Source organism: Trichosurus vulpecula, chromosome 2 (genome assembly GCF_011100635.1).
Source record: "Trichosurus vulpecula isolate mTriVul1 chromosome 2, mTriVul1.pri, whole genome shotgun sequence".
NCBI classification, from domain to species: domain Eukaryota; kingdom Metazoa; phylum Chordata; class Mammalia; order Diprotodontia; family Phalangeridae; genus Trichosurus; species Trichosurus vulpecula.
Window position 1 is genome coordinate 420,714,590 of NC_050574.1, and position 18,434 is coordinate 420,733,023.

The window sequence follows — 18,434 nt, forward strand, 5'->3', positions numbered from 1 at the left end:
GATTAATTCATATATTTTTTTCCCTGAATAATCAATAGTGGTGAATAAATAAAATTATCTTTATGGTTTTACTGCAAATAGTTGAGATGAGAACACCATTATGAGACTGGAGTCCTGTGAGATGTTTCTTGTCACTTTGGATGCATTATAAATCTACCTCTTTGAACTCCATTATGGTATTTGTCTCTTAAAGAAAAAAAGAACTCAAGAGCAACATTTCCATTTAGCTGTAACTTCCTTTTTACTTCTAGTTTCATTTATAGAGAGAATTTCAAGAGCAAAATATATACATATGTTTATACAAATATACAACATGTAAATTTAATATGTGCAAAATTTATGTTATGTGTGTATGTCATACACTTGCTCTAGTAGAAAATCCACATGGTCGTGACAAGAATCACATATTTAGATTATCAACAGTTAAGTTAATTTTGATAGGCATCTAAAAACTCTGCTTCATAGTCTCTTCTATTCTTTTGTCTTGGTTGCACAGTGAATAGAATACTGGACTTGGAGTCAGGAAGACTTGAAAAGAATGGAAGGTTTCCAGAAAAACTAGTCAAGCTCATTCAACCAGTAATCTTAATTTTACATAAAATTTTGGGCCAATGTTGGCCCTGCCTCTCTGTCACAGAGTAAAGTTTAAGGCTTCAGGGAAATAATTTTCTTTGCTGTTCAGAGGCTTTTTCATTTACTGCCAAGCTTGTGGCAATACTCTACATGACTGAAGTTAGAACCTACGCTAAGATATAATTATGGCTAAGATATTAATCATAGCTAAGATAAATGACCATAAAAAAGCCCACTGCTTAGCCTGAAATTTATATTCTAAGGTTATGAGCAACTGATTTAAGCCAGGTCTACTCCTTCCTAATTGTCCACTTTTTGTTTATTAAAGCTTTTCACCCTTTCCTTACAACATTAATCTTTTTTTATACTATTTTATTTTTTTCCCAACTATATATCAAGACAATTTTTAGCACTCATTTTTTAAATTTAAAAATACTTTATTGCTAAAATATGCTAACCATCACCTAAGCCTTCAGCAAATCATAATCTTTTTGCTGGTGAAGGATCTTGCCTCAACATATAACATTAATCTTAAAATAATAAATATGAAATTAATCTTAAATCTTTGCTAGCCATTTTATTTGAGTGGATAACTGTCACGTAGTGCTATTTAATGGCTAAAATGACAGTGACTTAAAAGGGCAAAGGAAGAACGCATTTAAAACAAGTATGGGAAGGAAACTTTCGCTGTTCAGTAATTTCAGTTGTGTTAGACTCTGTAACTCCATTTGGAGTTTTCTTGGCAAAGATAGTGGAGTGGTTTGTCCTTTCCTTCTCCATTTCATTTTACAGAGGAGGAAACTGAGGCAAGCAAGGTTAAGTGACTTGCTCAGGGTCATACAGCATAGCTTAAAAAGTGCCTGAGGCCACTTCTGAACACAGGGAGATGAGTCTTCCTGATTCTAGGCCTAGCATGCCATCCACTTCACCACCTACTGCCCTGGGAAAGGAAGTACAAGAAGAGACAGCTTGAGTAGATGTATTTTCTTAGTATCATTAATTTAAAAATAGACTCACGTTATTCATGTTGTATAGCTCTTTGGAATTTTGGATTCACAGTACCTTCAAAGAACTACCCACAAGAATCAGAAGTAATAAATAACAACAAAACAATGTGAATTCATCGACTTCTAAGCATTTTTTGGCTTTTTGCTCTCAACGAGGTCACAGAAAAATAATAAAATGAAAGCTTTGCTCCATTTAAGGTAAAGACTAAATTTTACATTCTCGAGAATGGGACTAGAGAACCGTTGTGGTTTCAAATTTCCTGAAGAGTAGTAATTGACTTATTTTAGAAAAACCTAGAGAGTTAAGGTTCTTACTGAAAAGAGGCAGAATTGAACCACTGAAAATTTCAAAAATGAGTGAGGATTGATAAATTTGGTTACAATGAACTCTTTTTTCTTCTCCAGGAAAGAGCTTAAAAATTCGTATCACAGAAGAGATTCAGTTAAGAACATTGGTCAGTTTCTAAGGAAGTAGCAAAAAGGAGTATTTCAAAAAGTAAAAATGACCATTGTGAAAAGTTACCTTGTTTTCCACCTGGACACTGTCACCATCCCCCAATACCACGGAGTGATGAGGTTCAACTTTTTGTTGCTCACCATCAGGGCCTTTAAAAAGGAGTAGGTATTTAGTTTAGTGATCATTACTATTATATTAATTGTATGACTACATATTATTTTAATTATACACACCAATATGTATTTATCTGTACTTTCTTTTTTAATTTTATTTTTAATTTGTGGAACAAGCATTTCCATAATACAGTACAATAAAAAAAGATGACTGTACATGAAACTACAAATCTTATGCACAATTTGCTATTCCTTTCAAATGTACAACCAAATTACCATGTAAATTTATTTTTTTTCTTTTTCTTTGCTCCCACTCTGCCACAGAGATGGCTACCATTAGACACAAATAGGTGTGTGCATATGTGTGTATATTATATATATATATATATATATATATATGTAAAATTATTTTATATTTACTTCTATTTATCAGTTCTTTCTCTGGTGCAGATAGCATCTTTCTTCATATGTCCTTTATAGTTAATTTGAGTATTTATAATAAACAAAAATAATTGCTCAAAGTCATTCTTAAAACAACATTGCTGTTACTGTATACAATAGTCTCTTGGTTCTGCTCATTTCACTTTTCATTGTTCCATGCAAGTCTTTTCATATTTCTCTAGAATCGCTGAGCTCATCATTTCTTATAGCACAGCCATATTCCATCACAATCATATACCACAACTTGTCCAGCCATTCCCCAACTGATGGGCATCCCTGCATTTTCCAGTTCTTTGCCCCCACAAAGAGAGCTGCTATAAACATTCTAGATCATACAGGTTCTTTTCCTTTTTCCCCAATCATCTTTGGAAATAGACCAAGTAGTCATATTGCTGGGTCAAAGGGTATAAGGAGTTTAATGACTCTTTGGGCATAATTCCAGATTGCTCTCCAAAATGGCGGAGTAATTTCACAATTCTACCAACAGTGAATTAGTGTTGCACTTTTTCCACATCCTCTTCAACATTTGTCACTTTCTTCTTCTACCATTTTAGCCAATCTGATAGGCATAAAATGATATCTCAAGGTTGTTTTCATCTGCATTTCTCTAATCAATAATGATTTAGAGCATTTTTAAAAATATGACTATAATTTATTTTTATTTCTTCATTGGAAAACTATCTGTTCATATCCCTTGACCATTTACCAGTTGGGGAACAACTCATATTTTTATATATTTGACAAAGTCCTTTATATATTTCAGAGATGAGACCTTTATCTGATAAGCTATAATTTTTCCCTCAATTTTCTGCTTTCCTTCTAATCTTGGGTATATTTATTTGTAGAAAACCTTTTTAACTTAATGTAATATAAACTGTCTATTTTACACCTAATTTTGCTATCTCTTGTTTATTCATAAATTGTTCACCTGGTCCGTAAGTCTGATAAGTAATATATCTCATGTTCTTCTAGTTTGTTTATAAAATCTCTTTGTATCTAGGCCATGTATCTATTTTGACCTTATTTTGGTAAATTGTGTGAGATACCGGTCAATCTCCAGTTTCTGCCATACTGTTTTCACATTTTCCCAAAAGTTTTTACCAAATAATGAATTCTTATTCCAAATCTCATTTTTATACTTGTCAAATACATGGTTATTATTTTTATTTGATGCTGTAAACTGTATGTGTACTCTATTTCATTGATCTACCTTTCCTGTTTCTTAATCAGTACCAGATAGTTTTGATAATTACTGCCTTATAATACAGTTTACGATCTCATACTGCTAACCTTCCTTCCTTTAGACTTTTTTTTTCATTTTTTCCTTTCATATTCTTGACTTTTTGTTTTTCCAAATGAATTTTATTATTTTTTCTAATTCAGTAAAATATCTTTTGGCAACTTAATTGGGATGGCATTGAATAGATAAATTAGTTTGGGTAATCTTCTAAAATTACTTTAAATTTAAAAATACTTTCAAAATAGAAGAAAGATGTTTTCCAGTTTATTTACTTAAGCATCTTTGTATGACTTTTAATTTTTGGCTGGCTGATGGCAAAGGAGTAAAGAACAAATGGTAAGGTCATTTTTTTTTACATTTGTTTGCATTTTTTTCCCTGTGGCTTGGTAATTACCATACTCTGGTAATGACTTTTGCTCTAAAAGCCCCTATGAGTCCAGTTTACTCCACGTGTAAGGCAACATCTACGAGCCAAGCACATTTAGGGAAATGCAAAGATGTTTTGATAGCCACAGGCAATGAAATTGAACAAGTATTTATTAAACATCTTCTGTGTGTCCAGCATTGGAGAAGGCACAAAAGTAGTATTAGTCAAGTTCCTCCCCTCATGGGACTTAGGGCCTCATTGGGAAGAGAAGCCATGTATTAAACCAGATAAACTATCATATCTTCTGCAATTGCGATCATTTTGTTTCTTCTTTGTCTAGGCTTATTTCCCCAATTTCTTCTTTTTTTTTAATAACTATAGCTAATATTCCCAGAACCAAACAAATAATAGTGGTGACTTTAGACACACTTGAATTACTCTGTTCTAATCGAAAAGGCCTCTAATGTTTCTCTACTTCAGATTATAGCAACTCTTACTTTTATATAGATGCTTTTTAAAAAAATCAAATTAAGTAAAGGTCCACTTGTTCCAATATATTTGAGGTTTGTTTTTTGTTAAATACATATCAAGAGGGTATTTTGTCAAAAGACATACTCAGTTTTTCAGGGTAACATTTCTTTTGTAATATACCAAGAATTTTTCTTATTTAAAGGAATTGTATTGTGTAATATATACTATATTGTAATATACCAAGAATTTCTCTTATTTAAAGGAATTGCATTGTGCAATATGTACTATATTGTAATGTGCCAACGTAACATACCAAGAATTTCTCTTATTTAAAGGAATTACATCTTACTGTTGAGTGATGCTGACTTTGGTTCTCTGGTATACAACCTTTTCCTTTCCAGCTACTTGAAGTATTTTTCCTATTACTTGGAAATTTTAGATTTTGGCTGTGACAATCTTAGTGTTTTTAATTTGGAGTTTCTTCCTACTGGTGAACATTGTATTGTTCATATTTTCACATAGCCCTTTGATTCTAATTGATTTGGGAAGCTTTCTTTTATGATTTCTTAAAATATAATATTCAGATTTGTTTTTTTCTATTTGGTCTTGGTTTTCTGGAAGTCTGATGATTCTTAAATTATCCCTGCCTTTTACATAGAAGAAACTTTAAATTTTCTTCCATTTTTTTCAATCTTTTTACTTAGTTCTAAAATTCTTTGACCTCCTGGAATAGCTGAGTACTATTTGTTCCTTTTTGTTTTTCAGGGAGTTTAGTATTTGAGGGCAAAGATCTCCATCTTTTATTCTAAGCTATTTATTCTTCAATTTTCCCCCCAAAAGTTCCAATTTTACTTGTAACTTAACTTGCACTCTCCCCCCTTGCTTCATGTCTTCTAGCACCTCTTGGGGTCCTTTGCAAGGTATTATTTTTTCCATACTTACTGTGGAATGACTTTTTCCTTCAGGGTTTATCTCAATGCCTTCTCTTGATTCTTATTATTTCTTCGTTATATTTAGTGTGTTATTCTGTTCACTCATTTTCCCTACTTAGTTTCTCAATTGAGACTTTGGACTATGTCCAGATGCTCTTCCCATTCATACTCTTGGATACCTTGAGCAGGCATTGCTTGGTCCTCTTCCCTCTACAATCTGGATGCTGCAGATGCTTCTTCTGGATTGGATGACTAGGACTGGACCCCACCTTCTGCCAGAATCCCTGACACCTGGGTCTGTTTCCTGAGGGCCCACCATGGGTTTGCCCTCAGCCATTCTTTGTCTCTTCTTTGAAAAAACCCCACCCGATGTTGCCTTCATCTCCTGAAAGGTTCTAACACAAAATGATAACTGCGTTGGTTACAAGTTTCCAATGAAGTCACTGGACCTGGAGCTGCCTGGCTGCTAAACCAACCCTCTCTTTCATACTGGTTCTGACGAGAGTACTGATTTCAGGCCTCTTGTAAGGTGTCCTGGTGCCGGTGCTGCCTAGAGAATGAGTTGGCCCTCCCTCCCAATGTGGCTCAGAAATGGGTTTCCTAAGAAATACACCATCCCTTGCCTTTCTGAGGTTTTGCCAATGGTTACCTGAGTACTGTGGCTCTGAGTGCTAGCTTTGGGCCTCTTGGTGGGTCTCAGGCACACAGGCTAACTTGGTGCAGTGGTAGATGCTGTTGTTCTAGCTTGGTCTGGACAGTGTGCTAGCTTTGTCTCCTGTGCTGGTTACGGAGGCACTGGCTTACAGCCTCTTCAAAGGCTCCAGCCAAGTATACACCATCCAGCCCCTTCTCCCAGTGCTACAGGTTATAACAGCCGGATTTGTCTTCTGTTGTTCTAACATATCAGAACCAAGATCCTGCTAGCTTTACGTCCCAGCTTGTAGCACCGGCTCCCTTACTGATTACCTTGTGTCCACTTATAATGCCCAAAGGCTTCACGTGGCCTTCCTGTGCAGTCCTGCACTAGATAAAGAAATTTATTACTATTTTCCTTCGGTTTTCTCTGTCATTATTATTTCTTCTGGTGTGTTTTTAGAACGCCTTTATGGTAGAGCTGGGCTTCTTTTGAACGTTTCTGGTTGCCACTTTAGCCTCAAGTTAACTTAGGTTGAATCTCAAAGGCTGAGTAGGAACTGGATAGAGGTAGAGTAAAAGAGAGGAAAAGTTCTAGGAAGGGTTAAAAGAAAAATAAAAAGAATAAATGCTTAGAGAAAAGACCACGCATGGAGTGCTGGAGGAAAGTAAAGACATTTATTTGCCTGGCGGAGGTAGGACATTCACATGAATAATGGTCTTGAAATTCCCTTCCCACTAAATTCTATGACTGTATCATGATCTTCTATAAAGTATTATGGATAAACTGTGCCATGGTTTGTGATCCCTGAATTATTTCTATATTACATATATATATATACACACACATATACATATATATTCATGTATGTGTACATGTTATATAATATATATTATATATTTTCATATATGTGCACATTATATGTAACAAATATATTTATAATAATTCTATATGGGAGAAATCTATATGTTCTAATTATAACAATAAGATATATTCTATATATAACAGTAATAACTAGTGCTTTAAGGTTTACAAATGACATAATATTATCTCATTTTATCCTCACATCACCCTTGTGAGGTAGTGAGAACTAACACTTATGTAGTGCTTACTGTGTGCGAGGCACCGTGCTCAGTGCTTCACAATTATTATCTCACTGTCATTATCTCTCTCTTACAAACAAGGAAACTGGGGGTAAGAGAGGTCAATGGACTTGTCAATGGTCACGCTGCTAGTTACTGTCTGAGGCAGAATCTGAATTCAGGTACTCTTGATTCCAAGTCAGGCACAACGATTGACTCTGGCACTTAGTTGCCTTTAGAGACTAAAACAGTTTGTGAAAAGTTTTGATTATGTTTAGGATAAAGTGACTGGTGAGAGGGAGGCTCTTAAAAAAAAAGACTGAATGTGAAACCTATGCTTTCTATCCGACCACCTGGCTTGTTTTTATTGCATTATCCAGATAACCCTAACCTCCAGTTTATATGGAATAGCATTTACCCTCTTTGCTTCATCTAAAAGGACTTACTGGAACTATTACTAGAAAGGTCATATGAAATGACACATTCATATAGATCTTTACATAGGAACTATGAGAATCCATGTCATTCTGGCCCCTACCTAGTTACTTTAAAAGATTTGTTTAGTTTCCATACTGTAAAATGAAATGTTTAAGGCAAAGTCATACTCTAGCAGGAAGGCTAATAAAAATTTTTGTTCATAGGTCACTTAATTTTTCATCAATCTAGTAATCTCTTAAGTCTAAAATAAGTCAGAAAAAAAATATTTTATTTTTTCTGACAACTTTCAATGACAAACATAGCCAGATCAGATACTAAATAGTTTCCATTGCTAACCTTTGCCAAGAATGCTAAATCTTACTGTAAAGTTAAGAAAAAAAAAAATCCAACTGAAAACAACTTAATTGCAAATATTTTTGAATCTGGCTGTCTAAGCATTTGTAAAAGGGCAAAGCAACTTTAAATCCTGTTTCTAATTGAATACTGTACTTGCAGGGTGTAACTCACTATCATACATCTTTTTCCCAGTATTTAATTTCCAATTTCTCCTTCTTCTTCTCCTTCTCCTTCTCTTCTTCTTTCTTTCTCTCCTCTTCCTTCTCTTCCTCCATGTCCTCCATGTCATCCTCTTCCTCCTCCTCCTCTACTTTACATAACATATTGTAGTACATATAATCAGATGCTATCAACTTCCCACGTGTATATTTGTCTTCCAGACTGGACGTGTAAGTTTCTAGAAGGTAGAAGCTTCATTTGCTTTGTTCTATGTAAACAGCATTGAATATATACTGCAATTCAGCATATACTACTGTAAATTGATCAAATACATTTTGTCAGCATTTGGATGATACAAACATTGAAAGCTAGTTGAGATTTTTAAGTCTTTCAACTATCTATTATAAATGTTTCAATGTTTTCTATGAACCAAACAATGAACTTGATGCTATTAAAAACGGGGGAAATCTAGGTTCTTCTGGTGGCTGCATTATAAACTACTAAATGTTCTTTTTTCCCATGAAATGTGAAGCTTATTATAGCTTCAAACTATCCTGATACACTCTTCTTCTACTGAGTAACAGAGCTGATTCTGTGTTGCTAATTTGTCTTCTTCAAAGTCAGTTGGCTTCTTCCTCTTTGACTTCTCAAATTCCTGGGTTCCCTAGGTACAGGACGTAAAAAGACAAAAACGAGGGGAGTCTTGTGTCCTGCGGACCACATTTGGGATGCCCTTTGTGAAGTAGGTGGGGAAGGCTCTCTGCTCTAACAGGGCCAGGCTGTGATGTGCCTCACTGAGATCAGGTTCCTTAGTTCGCCGCCCATCTGTGCAGTACCTTCCATGCTGGTATCAGGACTCTGCCCTTCACAGAATTCATCAGGATTGCTTAAGGCCCCTCTGTGATCTGGCCTCAGCTTCTCTTTTCACCACTACTCTCCTTCATGAACCCCTTTATTACCTGGGGTAAACTGAACTATTCTCTCCCCTCAAATGCATACTATGCTTCTCTGTCTACATGCCTTTTCCTATGGCATACCCTTTCTCTGTAACCTGCTTCTTCTCACTCTGACAGCTCCATTTATTAAAATACTACCTATCAGAGTAGAAACCAGCCCAGGTAGGAAACAGAACACACAAAAAACCCCTGCTGATCAGAATAGGATCAGGTCAATGAGACCAGACCTGCACTTTCAGCCTGGACAAGATAAGGAGACTTAGTTTAAAAAAATTCTACTTATCCTTTGAGGTACAATAATAACTCAAATTTTAATTTCATTTGCTTCATTAACTTAATATAAAGTTTTTTTTTTGAATTTTTCATTCCTCTCAATAGCCTAGGAAGCAGGCAATAGAAGTTTTAGGTCAATACAACAAGGATTCATGATTCATTTAGTGTAATAATTTCAACACCAAAGCACATTTTGACAACCATCTATGACTTAGTAGATAAGACTAGATGACCTTAAATTATGATCCTATGCTCTCAGAGTGCAGAAATTCAGCTGAATTGCCACAGTAATATAGCAGCTATGTGTCAGAGATGGCATTTGAACCCAAGTTCTCTTGACTCTAAAACCAGTATTTTCACTGTAACACACTGCCTCATAATGCCATTACCTCTGTGATAAAGCCTTCCTTCCCTCATCGTCCTTGACAAAATGATCTCTTCCTTCTCTAAATTATGATAGCATTTTCTTCACACTTCTCTTACAGTGATTCTTTCATTCTTTTTGGTGTTAAAAATTTTGTCTCTCACTTATCTAGCATATATCTTCTTGTTTGCACATTGCCTTCGCCATTGGACTGTGAGCTCCATGAAGGTAGGTACTGTACTTTGTCTTTCTTTCTAGCACCAGAACTTAGCATAGTGCCTGGCACATTAATAGGTGCTTAATAAATATTTATTGATTATTTTGATTCCGTATATGCAACATACCTATCAGCAGATATATTAGAAAGTGTAGAAGAGAAAGGTACTTTTAATAAACGCTTTTTTCTCTACCTGTTTTTCAGACTACAATGGGGTTCTTCTTGTATTTCTCATTTCCTCTCCAGTTATCTGCCATTTTGCTGTCTGTTGGACCCTCTAAGAGAGGATGATCGAGCAAAGAGAAAAGAACTAGAATTTGAGCTTTATTCATTGACTGGGCAGCTCAGGTAGCTACAACATGGTCCCTATGAGGCTGAGGCTGTGAGTTTGATCTCCCTATGCGGCAGCTGACTTTGCAGAGCAGAAAGTGGTATCACCAGCAAGATTGTACAAATTGAAATAGACAGACTGAAACATGGGGTAAGACAGTGACCATAACATTGTTAGAGTTTTTTACACATATGTAACCCTTTATCATAGAGGAGGGAAGACTTTTGTCAGGACGAATGAGGAAAATCCTACATCCCTAGAAAAATAACTCAAAAGTATATGTCACTCTTATTCACTGGATAGCACTTATTATTATTATTATTATTATTATTATTATTATTGTTAGCTGCTCTGGTTTAAAAAAAAAGTTTGGCAGGAAACAAGGCTGAAGCAATTAAGTAAAATGAGCTCAGATTTCATTTATTGATTTTACTCCCCATCTCCTATCACCTCATTAATCCTAAATTGCCTATAATTCTCACTTGTTTTTTTTTCCACACTTTCTGTGAGAGTTTGTATCCTTATCACTAAAATTCATGTGGTTTTTTCTTATTCCCCTCCATTTGAGTTGATTAGTTGTTTCTGTTGAAGTGATGAATCAGTGGAAACAGCTCTATAAAATGTTTTCTCCTTCCCTCTCGAACAAGTATTTGTTCTGGGGATCAAAAGTACTTTGGAAAAGCAAATTGCATTTCACCTCTCTCATACAGAGGTATCTCACACCTTAGTGTGTGTGCACATGACAACAAAATTACCAAACTCGTCTTTTTCAGATTGCTGAAATAAATGAATTTTGTTGCTGATACCTAATAACAAAGTTGTTCCATAAGCCATTTCCAATTGCTCTCAGAACAAACTCTAAGCTCATAGGTTTCAGCTTGTCTTATTTTCCAAACAAGTAATTTTAGGAAATTGAATCCACCTTTCAAATATAGTTGTTTAGATGAAACTGAGAACTGTACAAAAACATACTCACCAATATACACATTGCCAGACACTGTGTAAATGAAGGCTGTCCATCCTGAAATGGAACCAACAGTACTGAAAGATCGGTTATATAATTTTGAAGGAAATAAGATAAGAATGAAGGAAAAAACAAAAATGGTTCATTTCCTCTTAGAGATATACTTCAAAGGGTGGCAGATGCTCCAAGTTCAATATATATATATATATATATATATATATATATATATATATATATATATATATATATATATATATATATATATTTAAAACACTAGAAACTTAATTTTGAGCAAAATGAGAAAACAGCCACACAACCTGTTATGTTAAAACTGTTACTTGGCCCATATATTTGCACATCAAAATCTGAAGTATAAACAACAACCTCCTTTGTTCTAAAATATAGCTCCATTGTACTACAATTCCATTGACTACATTCTCCTCTACAGCTTTAGTTTTTCTTTTTAAGCCTCTTAAAACAATTAATGCTTCAGCTCCTAAAGTGTTAGTGACACCAGGACAGAAAGAAGTATTTTTCTCTGCCTTAAACTACTTTAAGTTTTTAAATTTTCATGATGGAATCATGAATTACTTCTCACTCACTCTTTTTTTTTGTTTTTTAATTTTAACTTTCATCTACTCTTAAGGTCATCTGCTACCGCCTTTCACCTCTTCTCCCCACTCCAAGATCTTGTATTTAGATCATAGATATTTATAAAAGTAATTGTGGTCTTTCGAGAGAGCAAGGACTGGGTTGTTTTGGATTTTTTTTTGTCTGTACTTAGAACACAGATCAGTGCTTACCACACAGTAGGCACTTAGATGTTGTTGTGTCATTTTTCAGTCATGTCCAACTCTGTCCCATTGCAGTTTCCCTGGCAGAGATACTGGAGTGGTTTTCCATTTCCTTCTCCAGCTCATTTTATAGGTAAGGAAACTGAGGCAAACAGGGTTAAGTAACCTGCTCAGGGTCACACAACTATTAAGTGTCTGAGGCCAGATATGAACTCACAAAAATGAATCTTCCTGACTCCAGGTCTGGCATTCTATCCATTGTGCCACCCAGCTGCTCCAGGCATTTAGATATTTGAATAATTAATTCCTAGGATCACAAAGTTAGAGATAGAAGAGGCCTTAGGAGCCATCAAATCCAACTTTCTCACTTTACAAATATGAAAACTGAAGTGCAGACATTAAATAATTTAAGAGTTACAAAGCTAACCCACATGTGAAACGAGATTTGAACCCAGGTATTACAGATTCAAAAATAACACTATGAATGGGCACACTTGTTCTTGTAATAGCATGATAGGATGTACTAGTCAAGTTAAGAAGTATTTAATGGGGGGGGTGGAGTCAAGATGATGGCTGGAAAGAAGGGACTGGCCTAAAGCTCACCCCCAGGACCCTCCAAACACCTATAAAAATGGCTCTGAACTAATTCTAGAAGTGCAGAACCCACAAAATAGCAGAGGGAAGCAGGGCACCAAGTCAGGACAACCTGGATGGTCACTGGGTAAGGTCTATCGCAGGCAGCTGGGAGTGGAGCAGAGCAGAACCCAGCATGGGCTGCGCCCAGACAAACCAGACTGGGAGCTGGGTGGAACAGGCCCTAGAGCCCTGAATCAGTGAACTGTGGCAGCTACCAGACTTCTCAACCCACAAACACCAAAGACAACAGAGAAGGTTAGTGGGAAAAGCTGCTGGGGACAGGGTGATAGAGTATGCGGTTCAGCCACCATCCCAGGGGCAGCTACAGAACTACAGCTGCAGTTGCTTCCAACCCCAGGCCCACCTGGTGGGAGGAATTAAGTGGCAGATCAGAGAAGGAGTGCAGAGCCTGCTTAAGATCTGAGTTGCGGTCTAGGTTGGTGGTTCTTGGGAGAGGGGGAGGAGGAGCGCTGGTGTGGCAGAGTTTGCTATGTAAAAAAGCTCTGAAAACAACAGCACAGCCCCTCAAGCTTGGGACAAAGTACTCTATACTCTACAAGGAGTCATACCCTGATGAAAAACTCAAGGGTCAAATAGTTGGATGGGAACATGGCCAGGCAGCAAAAACGGACTCAGATTCAGACTCAGACTTTGGAATCTTTCTTTGGTGACAAAGAAGACCAAAACATACAGCCAGAAGAAGTCAACAAGGTCAAAGAGCCTACATCAAAAGCCTCCAAGAAAAACACGAACTGGTCTCTGGCCATGGAAGAGCTCAAGAAGGATTTGGAAAAGCAAGTTAGAGAAGTAGAGGGCAAAACTGGTAAGAGAAATGAGAGTGATGTAAGAAAACCATGCAAAACAAGTCAATGACTTGCTAAAGGAGACACAAAAAAATACCTAAGAAAATAACACCTTAAAAAAACAGACTAACTCAAATGGCAAAAAAAGAGCTCCAAAAAGCCAGTGAGGAGAAGAATGCCTTGAAAGGCAGAATTAGTCAAATGGAAAAGGAGGTCCAAAAGACCACTGAAGAAAATACTACCTTAAAAATTAGACTGGAGCAAGTGGAAGCTAGTGGCTTTATGAGAAATCAAGATATTATAAAATAGAACCAAAGGAATGAAAAAAAATGGAAGACAATGTGAAATATCTCATTGGAAAAACCACTGACCTGGAAAATAGATCCAGGAGAGATCATTCCAAAATTACTGGACTACCTGAAAGTCATGATATCATCTTTCAAGAAATTATCAAGGAGAACTGCCCTGATATTCTACAGCCAGAGGGTAAAATAGAGGTTGAAAGAATTCACTTGATCAACTCTTGAAAAAGAACCCAAAAGGAAGACTCCTAGGAATATTTTCTCCAAATTGCAGAGTTCCCAGAACAAGGAGAAAATACTGCAAGCTGCCAGAAAGAAACAATTTGAGTATTGTGGAAACATAATCAGGATAACCCAAAATCTAGCAGCTTCTACATTAAGGGATCGAAGGGCTTGGAATATGATATTCTGGAGGTCAATGGAGCTAGGATTAAAACCAAGAATCACCTACCCAGCAAAACTGAGTATTATGCTCCAAGGCAAAATATGGATTTTCAATAAAATAAAGGACCTTCAAGCTTTCTCAATGAAAAGACCAGAGCTGAACAGAAAATTTGACTTTCAAACACAAGAATCAAGAGAAGCATGAAAAAGTAATCAAGAAAGAGAAATCATAAGGGACTTACTAAAGTTGAACTGTTTTGTTTACATTCCTACATGGAAAGATAAGGTGTATAATTCATGAGACCTCAGGGTAGCTGAAGGGAATACACATACACACACACACACACACACACACACACACACACACACACATATATATATATATATATATATATATATATATATATATACAGAGGGCACAGGGTGAGTTGAATATGAAGGGATGACATCTAAAAGAATTAAATTAAATTAAGGGATGAAAGAGGAATATATTGAGAGAGGGAGAATGGGAGAGATAGAATGGGGTAAATTATCTCGCATAAAAGTGGCAAGAAAAAGCAGTTCTGTAGGAAGGGAAGAGGGGGCAGGTGAGGGGGAATGAGTGAATCTTGTTCTCATCGCTTTTGACCTGAGGAGGGAATAACATACACACTCAATTGTGTATCTTACCCCACATGAAAGAAGGAGGAAGGAGACAAAAAAGGGGGACAATAGAAGGGAGGGCAGATAGGGGGAGGAGGTAATCAAAAACATACACTTTCAAAAAGGAACAGGGTCAAGGGAGAAAACCGAATGAAGGGGGATAGAATAGGAAGGAGCAAAATATAGTTAGTCTTTCACAACATGAGTATTGTGGAAGTGTTTTGCATAATGATACACATGTGGTCTATGTTGAATTGCTTGCCTTCTAAGGTAGTGTGGGTGGGGAGGGAAGAGGGGAGAGAATTTGGAACTAAAAGTTTTAAAAGCAGATGTTAAAAAAAAGTTTTTGCATGCAACTGGGAAATAAGATATACAGGCAATGGGGCATAGAAATCTATCTTGCCCTACAAGAAAGTAAGGGAAAAGGGGATCGGGGGGAGTGGGGTCACAGAAGGGAGGGTGACTGGGGAACAGGGCAATCAGAATATATGCCATATGGAGTGGGGGGAAGGTAGAAAATTTGTAATTCAAACTCTTGTGAAAATCAATGCTGAAAACTAAAAATATTAAACAAAAAATCAAATTAAAAAAGAAGTATTTAATAAATGTTTACCATGAACCAGGAAAGATAAAAATAGAAATATTCATGATAACACACTGCCTCATGATAGCATGACCTCTATAAAGCCTTCCTTCCTTGATCTTCCCTGACAAAATGATCCCTTCCTTCTTTAAATTATCTTAGTGTGAAAAGAAAAAAGAAAGATAAAAATAGATCCTGCCCTCAAGGAGTTCACATTCTAAAGGGAAAAGGCAATGTGTAAATAACTAGAAATATGCAGAAAAGATGGAAAGAAATCTCAGAAGGGAAAGTGCTGGCAGCTAGGGGAGTGAGGAAAGACCTTCTGCAGAAGGTGGGATCTGAGCTAAGTACTGAAGGTAAGCCAAGAATTCAAGAGGTGGAAGTAAGGAGAATATTGCATGAATGCTGGACAGCTAGTTCAAAGACAAGGGGATGGCAGATATATCACAGATTGTCAAATCATTGGGAATCTCAAAACTTTGCAAATATTTAGTTATTCCATGTGTCTACAATACTGAGGCTGGGATTTATCCTGAGCTTGGTTTTTTCTAAGGGAAACTCACCTCTCAAAGAAATGAAAGGCATAATGAAGGGTTACAAACTGCTATCGGAAAACAACTGATACTGGAATGGATAAAAAGAAAGAGAAGTGATTCCAAGGCCAGGACTTAGCATAAGAGGGTGGAACTGGAGCCAGCAGCATATCAGAGCAACTGGAGTCAACAGAGAGAACAAAAGCACATGGCTCACAGGGTAAAACATGAAAGAAAACAGAGAAAGGGTGAGAAAAATCAAAGACAAGCTACAGGATTTGGCTTAAAAATAAAAAAGATACTAGACAAACTAAGACAGTCAAGAAAAAGTCACACAACAGAAAATATGCAAGCATGGCCATTGTTAATGAAGTCTTTTCACTAAGAGCACAAAAAGGTGAACAGTCTTTTCTACCTTCCTTTCCTCCCCTCTCTTCTCCTAGATCTCTCCCCAAACATGGCTAGTGGTTCTCCTTGAAGGCATCCAAAAGGGAACGGGGTCTCAGGTTCAGCATGACCTCCCAAAGCCTATATTCCAGGGTGCTTTGTGTTAGCATCCACATGTGTGGTGAGTCTTGGTAGGGGTGTATTACCAACCCTTAGGTCTCTTCTCAGTGGTTGTACAATGTCCCCCTAGCTGGGGAGTTAGCTAGTCCAGACCTATACCTTACACAACCCAATTCTAGAGTATCATTTGGGTAGTTTTGTTATTCTGTGGCATTTGTTTTCTAAGAGCATGTCAACTTCTTGTTTACTCCGATTTATAACCAAATTATGTGTCAAAATTCCTTCCTAGTCCTTTGTCCAGAATGTGCCCGTCTTGTTTGCAATAACCCCTTTTGCAATCTCCTTTCCGTTTTCTCAGCTCCGCCAGCATCACAGTCTTTGTCCTCCTACTTCCCTCCTTCCGGACCTATATTGTAATAGAGACAGTTCTTGCTTTATGTAAATTCACTTTATGAAAATTTGACCTCACATAAAGAATTCTGAAAGAAACCTGCATTCCAAAAAAAAACCCAGCTATGTTAACTTTACAGTATTGTCCCCCCTCTCTGCTCCTACCCCTGTTCGTTGCTCTGAGGCCTCCCACCCTGCCAACAACAACAACAAAAAACAAAAACCTTCAAGAAAAAGCAGAAGAAATGACACTTGGAGAGACCGCTACCCCAAAACCCCCAGTGGGGACTTGGCTTGAGACCTCCAGTGCAGAGAGAGGAGACCTTTGCTGAACTCCACCCACCTGTAGTCTTGTCCAATTCCTCCTCTCCATTCAGGCTGTGCCCCCCTACATGGCTGACCCCAGATTGCTCTTGCTTCTCCATTTCTGGCCCCCACATGTCCTTGAAATGTGTGCCAGACCCCTCCCTCCATAGGCCACCCCCTTCCTCTCTCCCTCCCTCCTTCCCTTTCCCAAGTCTGTGAGCAAATTCACATTAGGTAAAAATGTCTTTACATGGAGGTCTGCAGAAGGGTTCACCTACATAAAGTGAGAACTGTCTGTACTTCAAAAGATCATTTAGGCATAAAATAGAACTCAGTCAATCCTTCCTCACTTCAACAGACCAAGAAATTCAGCTGGTAGCCAGCCTTCTGGTGATGAATCTTTTCTACTCTGCTATGGTCCTTCAAAAAGCAGATGTAGTCTTTCATTGGTCCCAAACTTGAAGTTTTTCCAGTTTGGTGGGACAAAGCTAGAACCCTGTCAGCAGAACTTTGGAGAACCCAGGACCATCTCCACCCTGTGGTTAAGCACTGTTTCAACAGAGCTCAGCTGCTCACTTTTCTGTTCTTTCTGGTTTATTTTGGCCAGATTTGTACTCAAGTAAAGAAGTCTTCCTGGTTCCAGGTCCAGTACTCTATCCACTTTGCCATCTAGCTCCCCAATTACGTTATATACTGCACAGTAAATGTTTAATATTTTTTATAGTACTGGATATGGAATCAGGAAGTACTTCAGGCACTTATTAGTTGTGTGATCTTGGGCAAAGCACTTCATCTTTGCATGCCTCAGTTTCTTCATCTGGAGAAGGGGGATAATAAAAGGCCCTACCTCCAGGGTTGCTATGAGGATCAAATCAGATAACATTTGTAAAATGCTTTGCAAATTTTAAAAGGGCTATACAAATGTTAGTTATTATTATTAATAACAGTAACTGCAACAGTCTCTGCTTACAACAGAATGAAATTAAAAATCTCTCTGTATATATAAACCTAAGACTTTTGCTGTCTTCAATTCTTTTCCAAACACAGATTCTTTACCTTTGTTCCCCATTCTTTTTTTTAAAATCTGAAACATTTTTCTTTGTTTTGTTAAAGTTCACATCCTTTGCAATTCTTCCTCAGACAAGAAGGTAAAGCAGGTTCCCTTTAGAGTTGTCAAGATCTTAAGAGCATAACATCAA

General features: G+C 37.0%; 1 protein-coding gene across 3 annotated transcripts in view; it reads right to left on the reverse strand.

The window, feature by feature from the left end:
* Positions 1-18,434, reverse strand: part of PIR (pirin) — a 121,960-nt gene that overhangs the window by 7,196 nt on the left and 96,330 nt on the right. For all 3 annotated transcript variants that reach the window (XM_036745563.1, XM_036745562.1, XM_036745564.1), the window contains 2 exons: positions 11,368-11,412; positions 2,104-2,186 (listed from right to left, as the gene is read on the reverse strand). In XM_036745563.1, the coding sequence (XP_036601458.1) occupies positions 2,104-2,186; positions 11,368-11,412 (128 nt within the window). The remainder of the gene's footprint in view (positions 1-2,103; positions 2,187-11,367; positions 11,413-18,434) is intronic.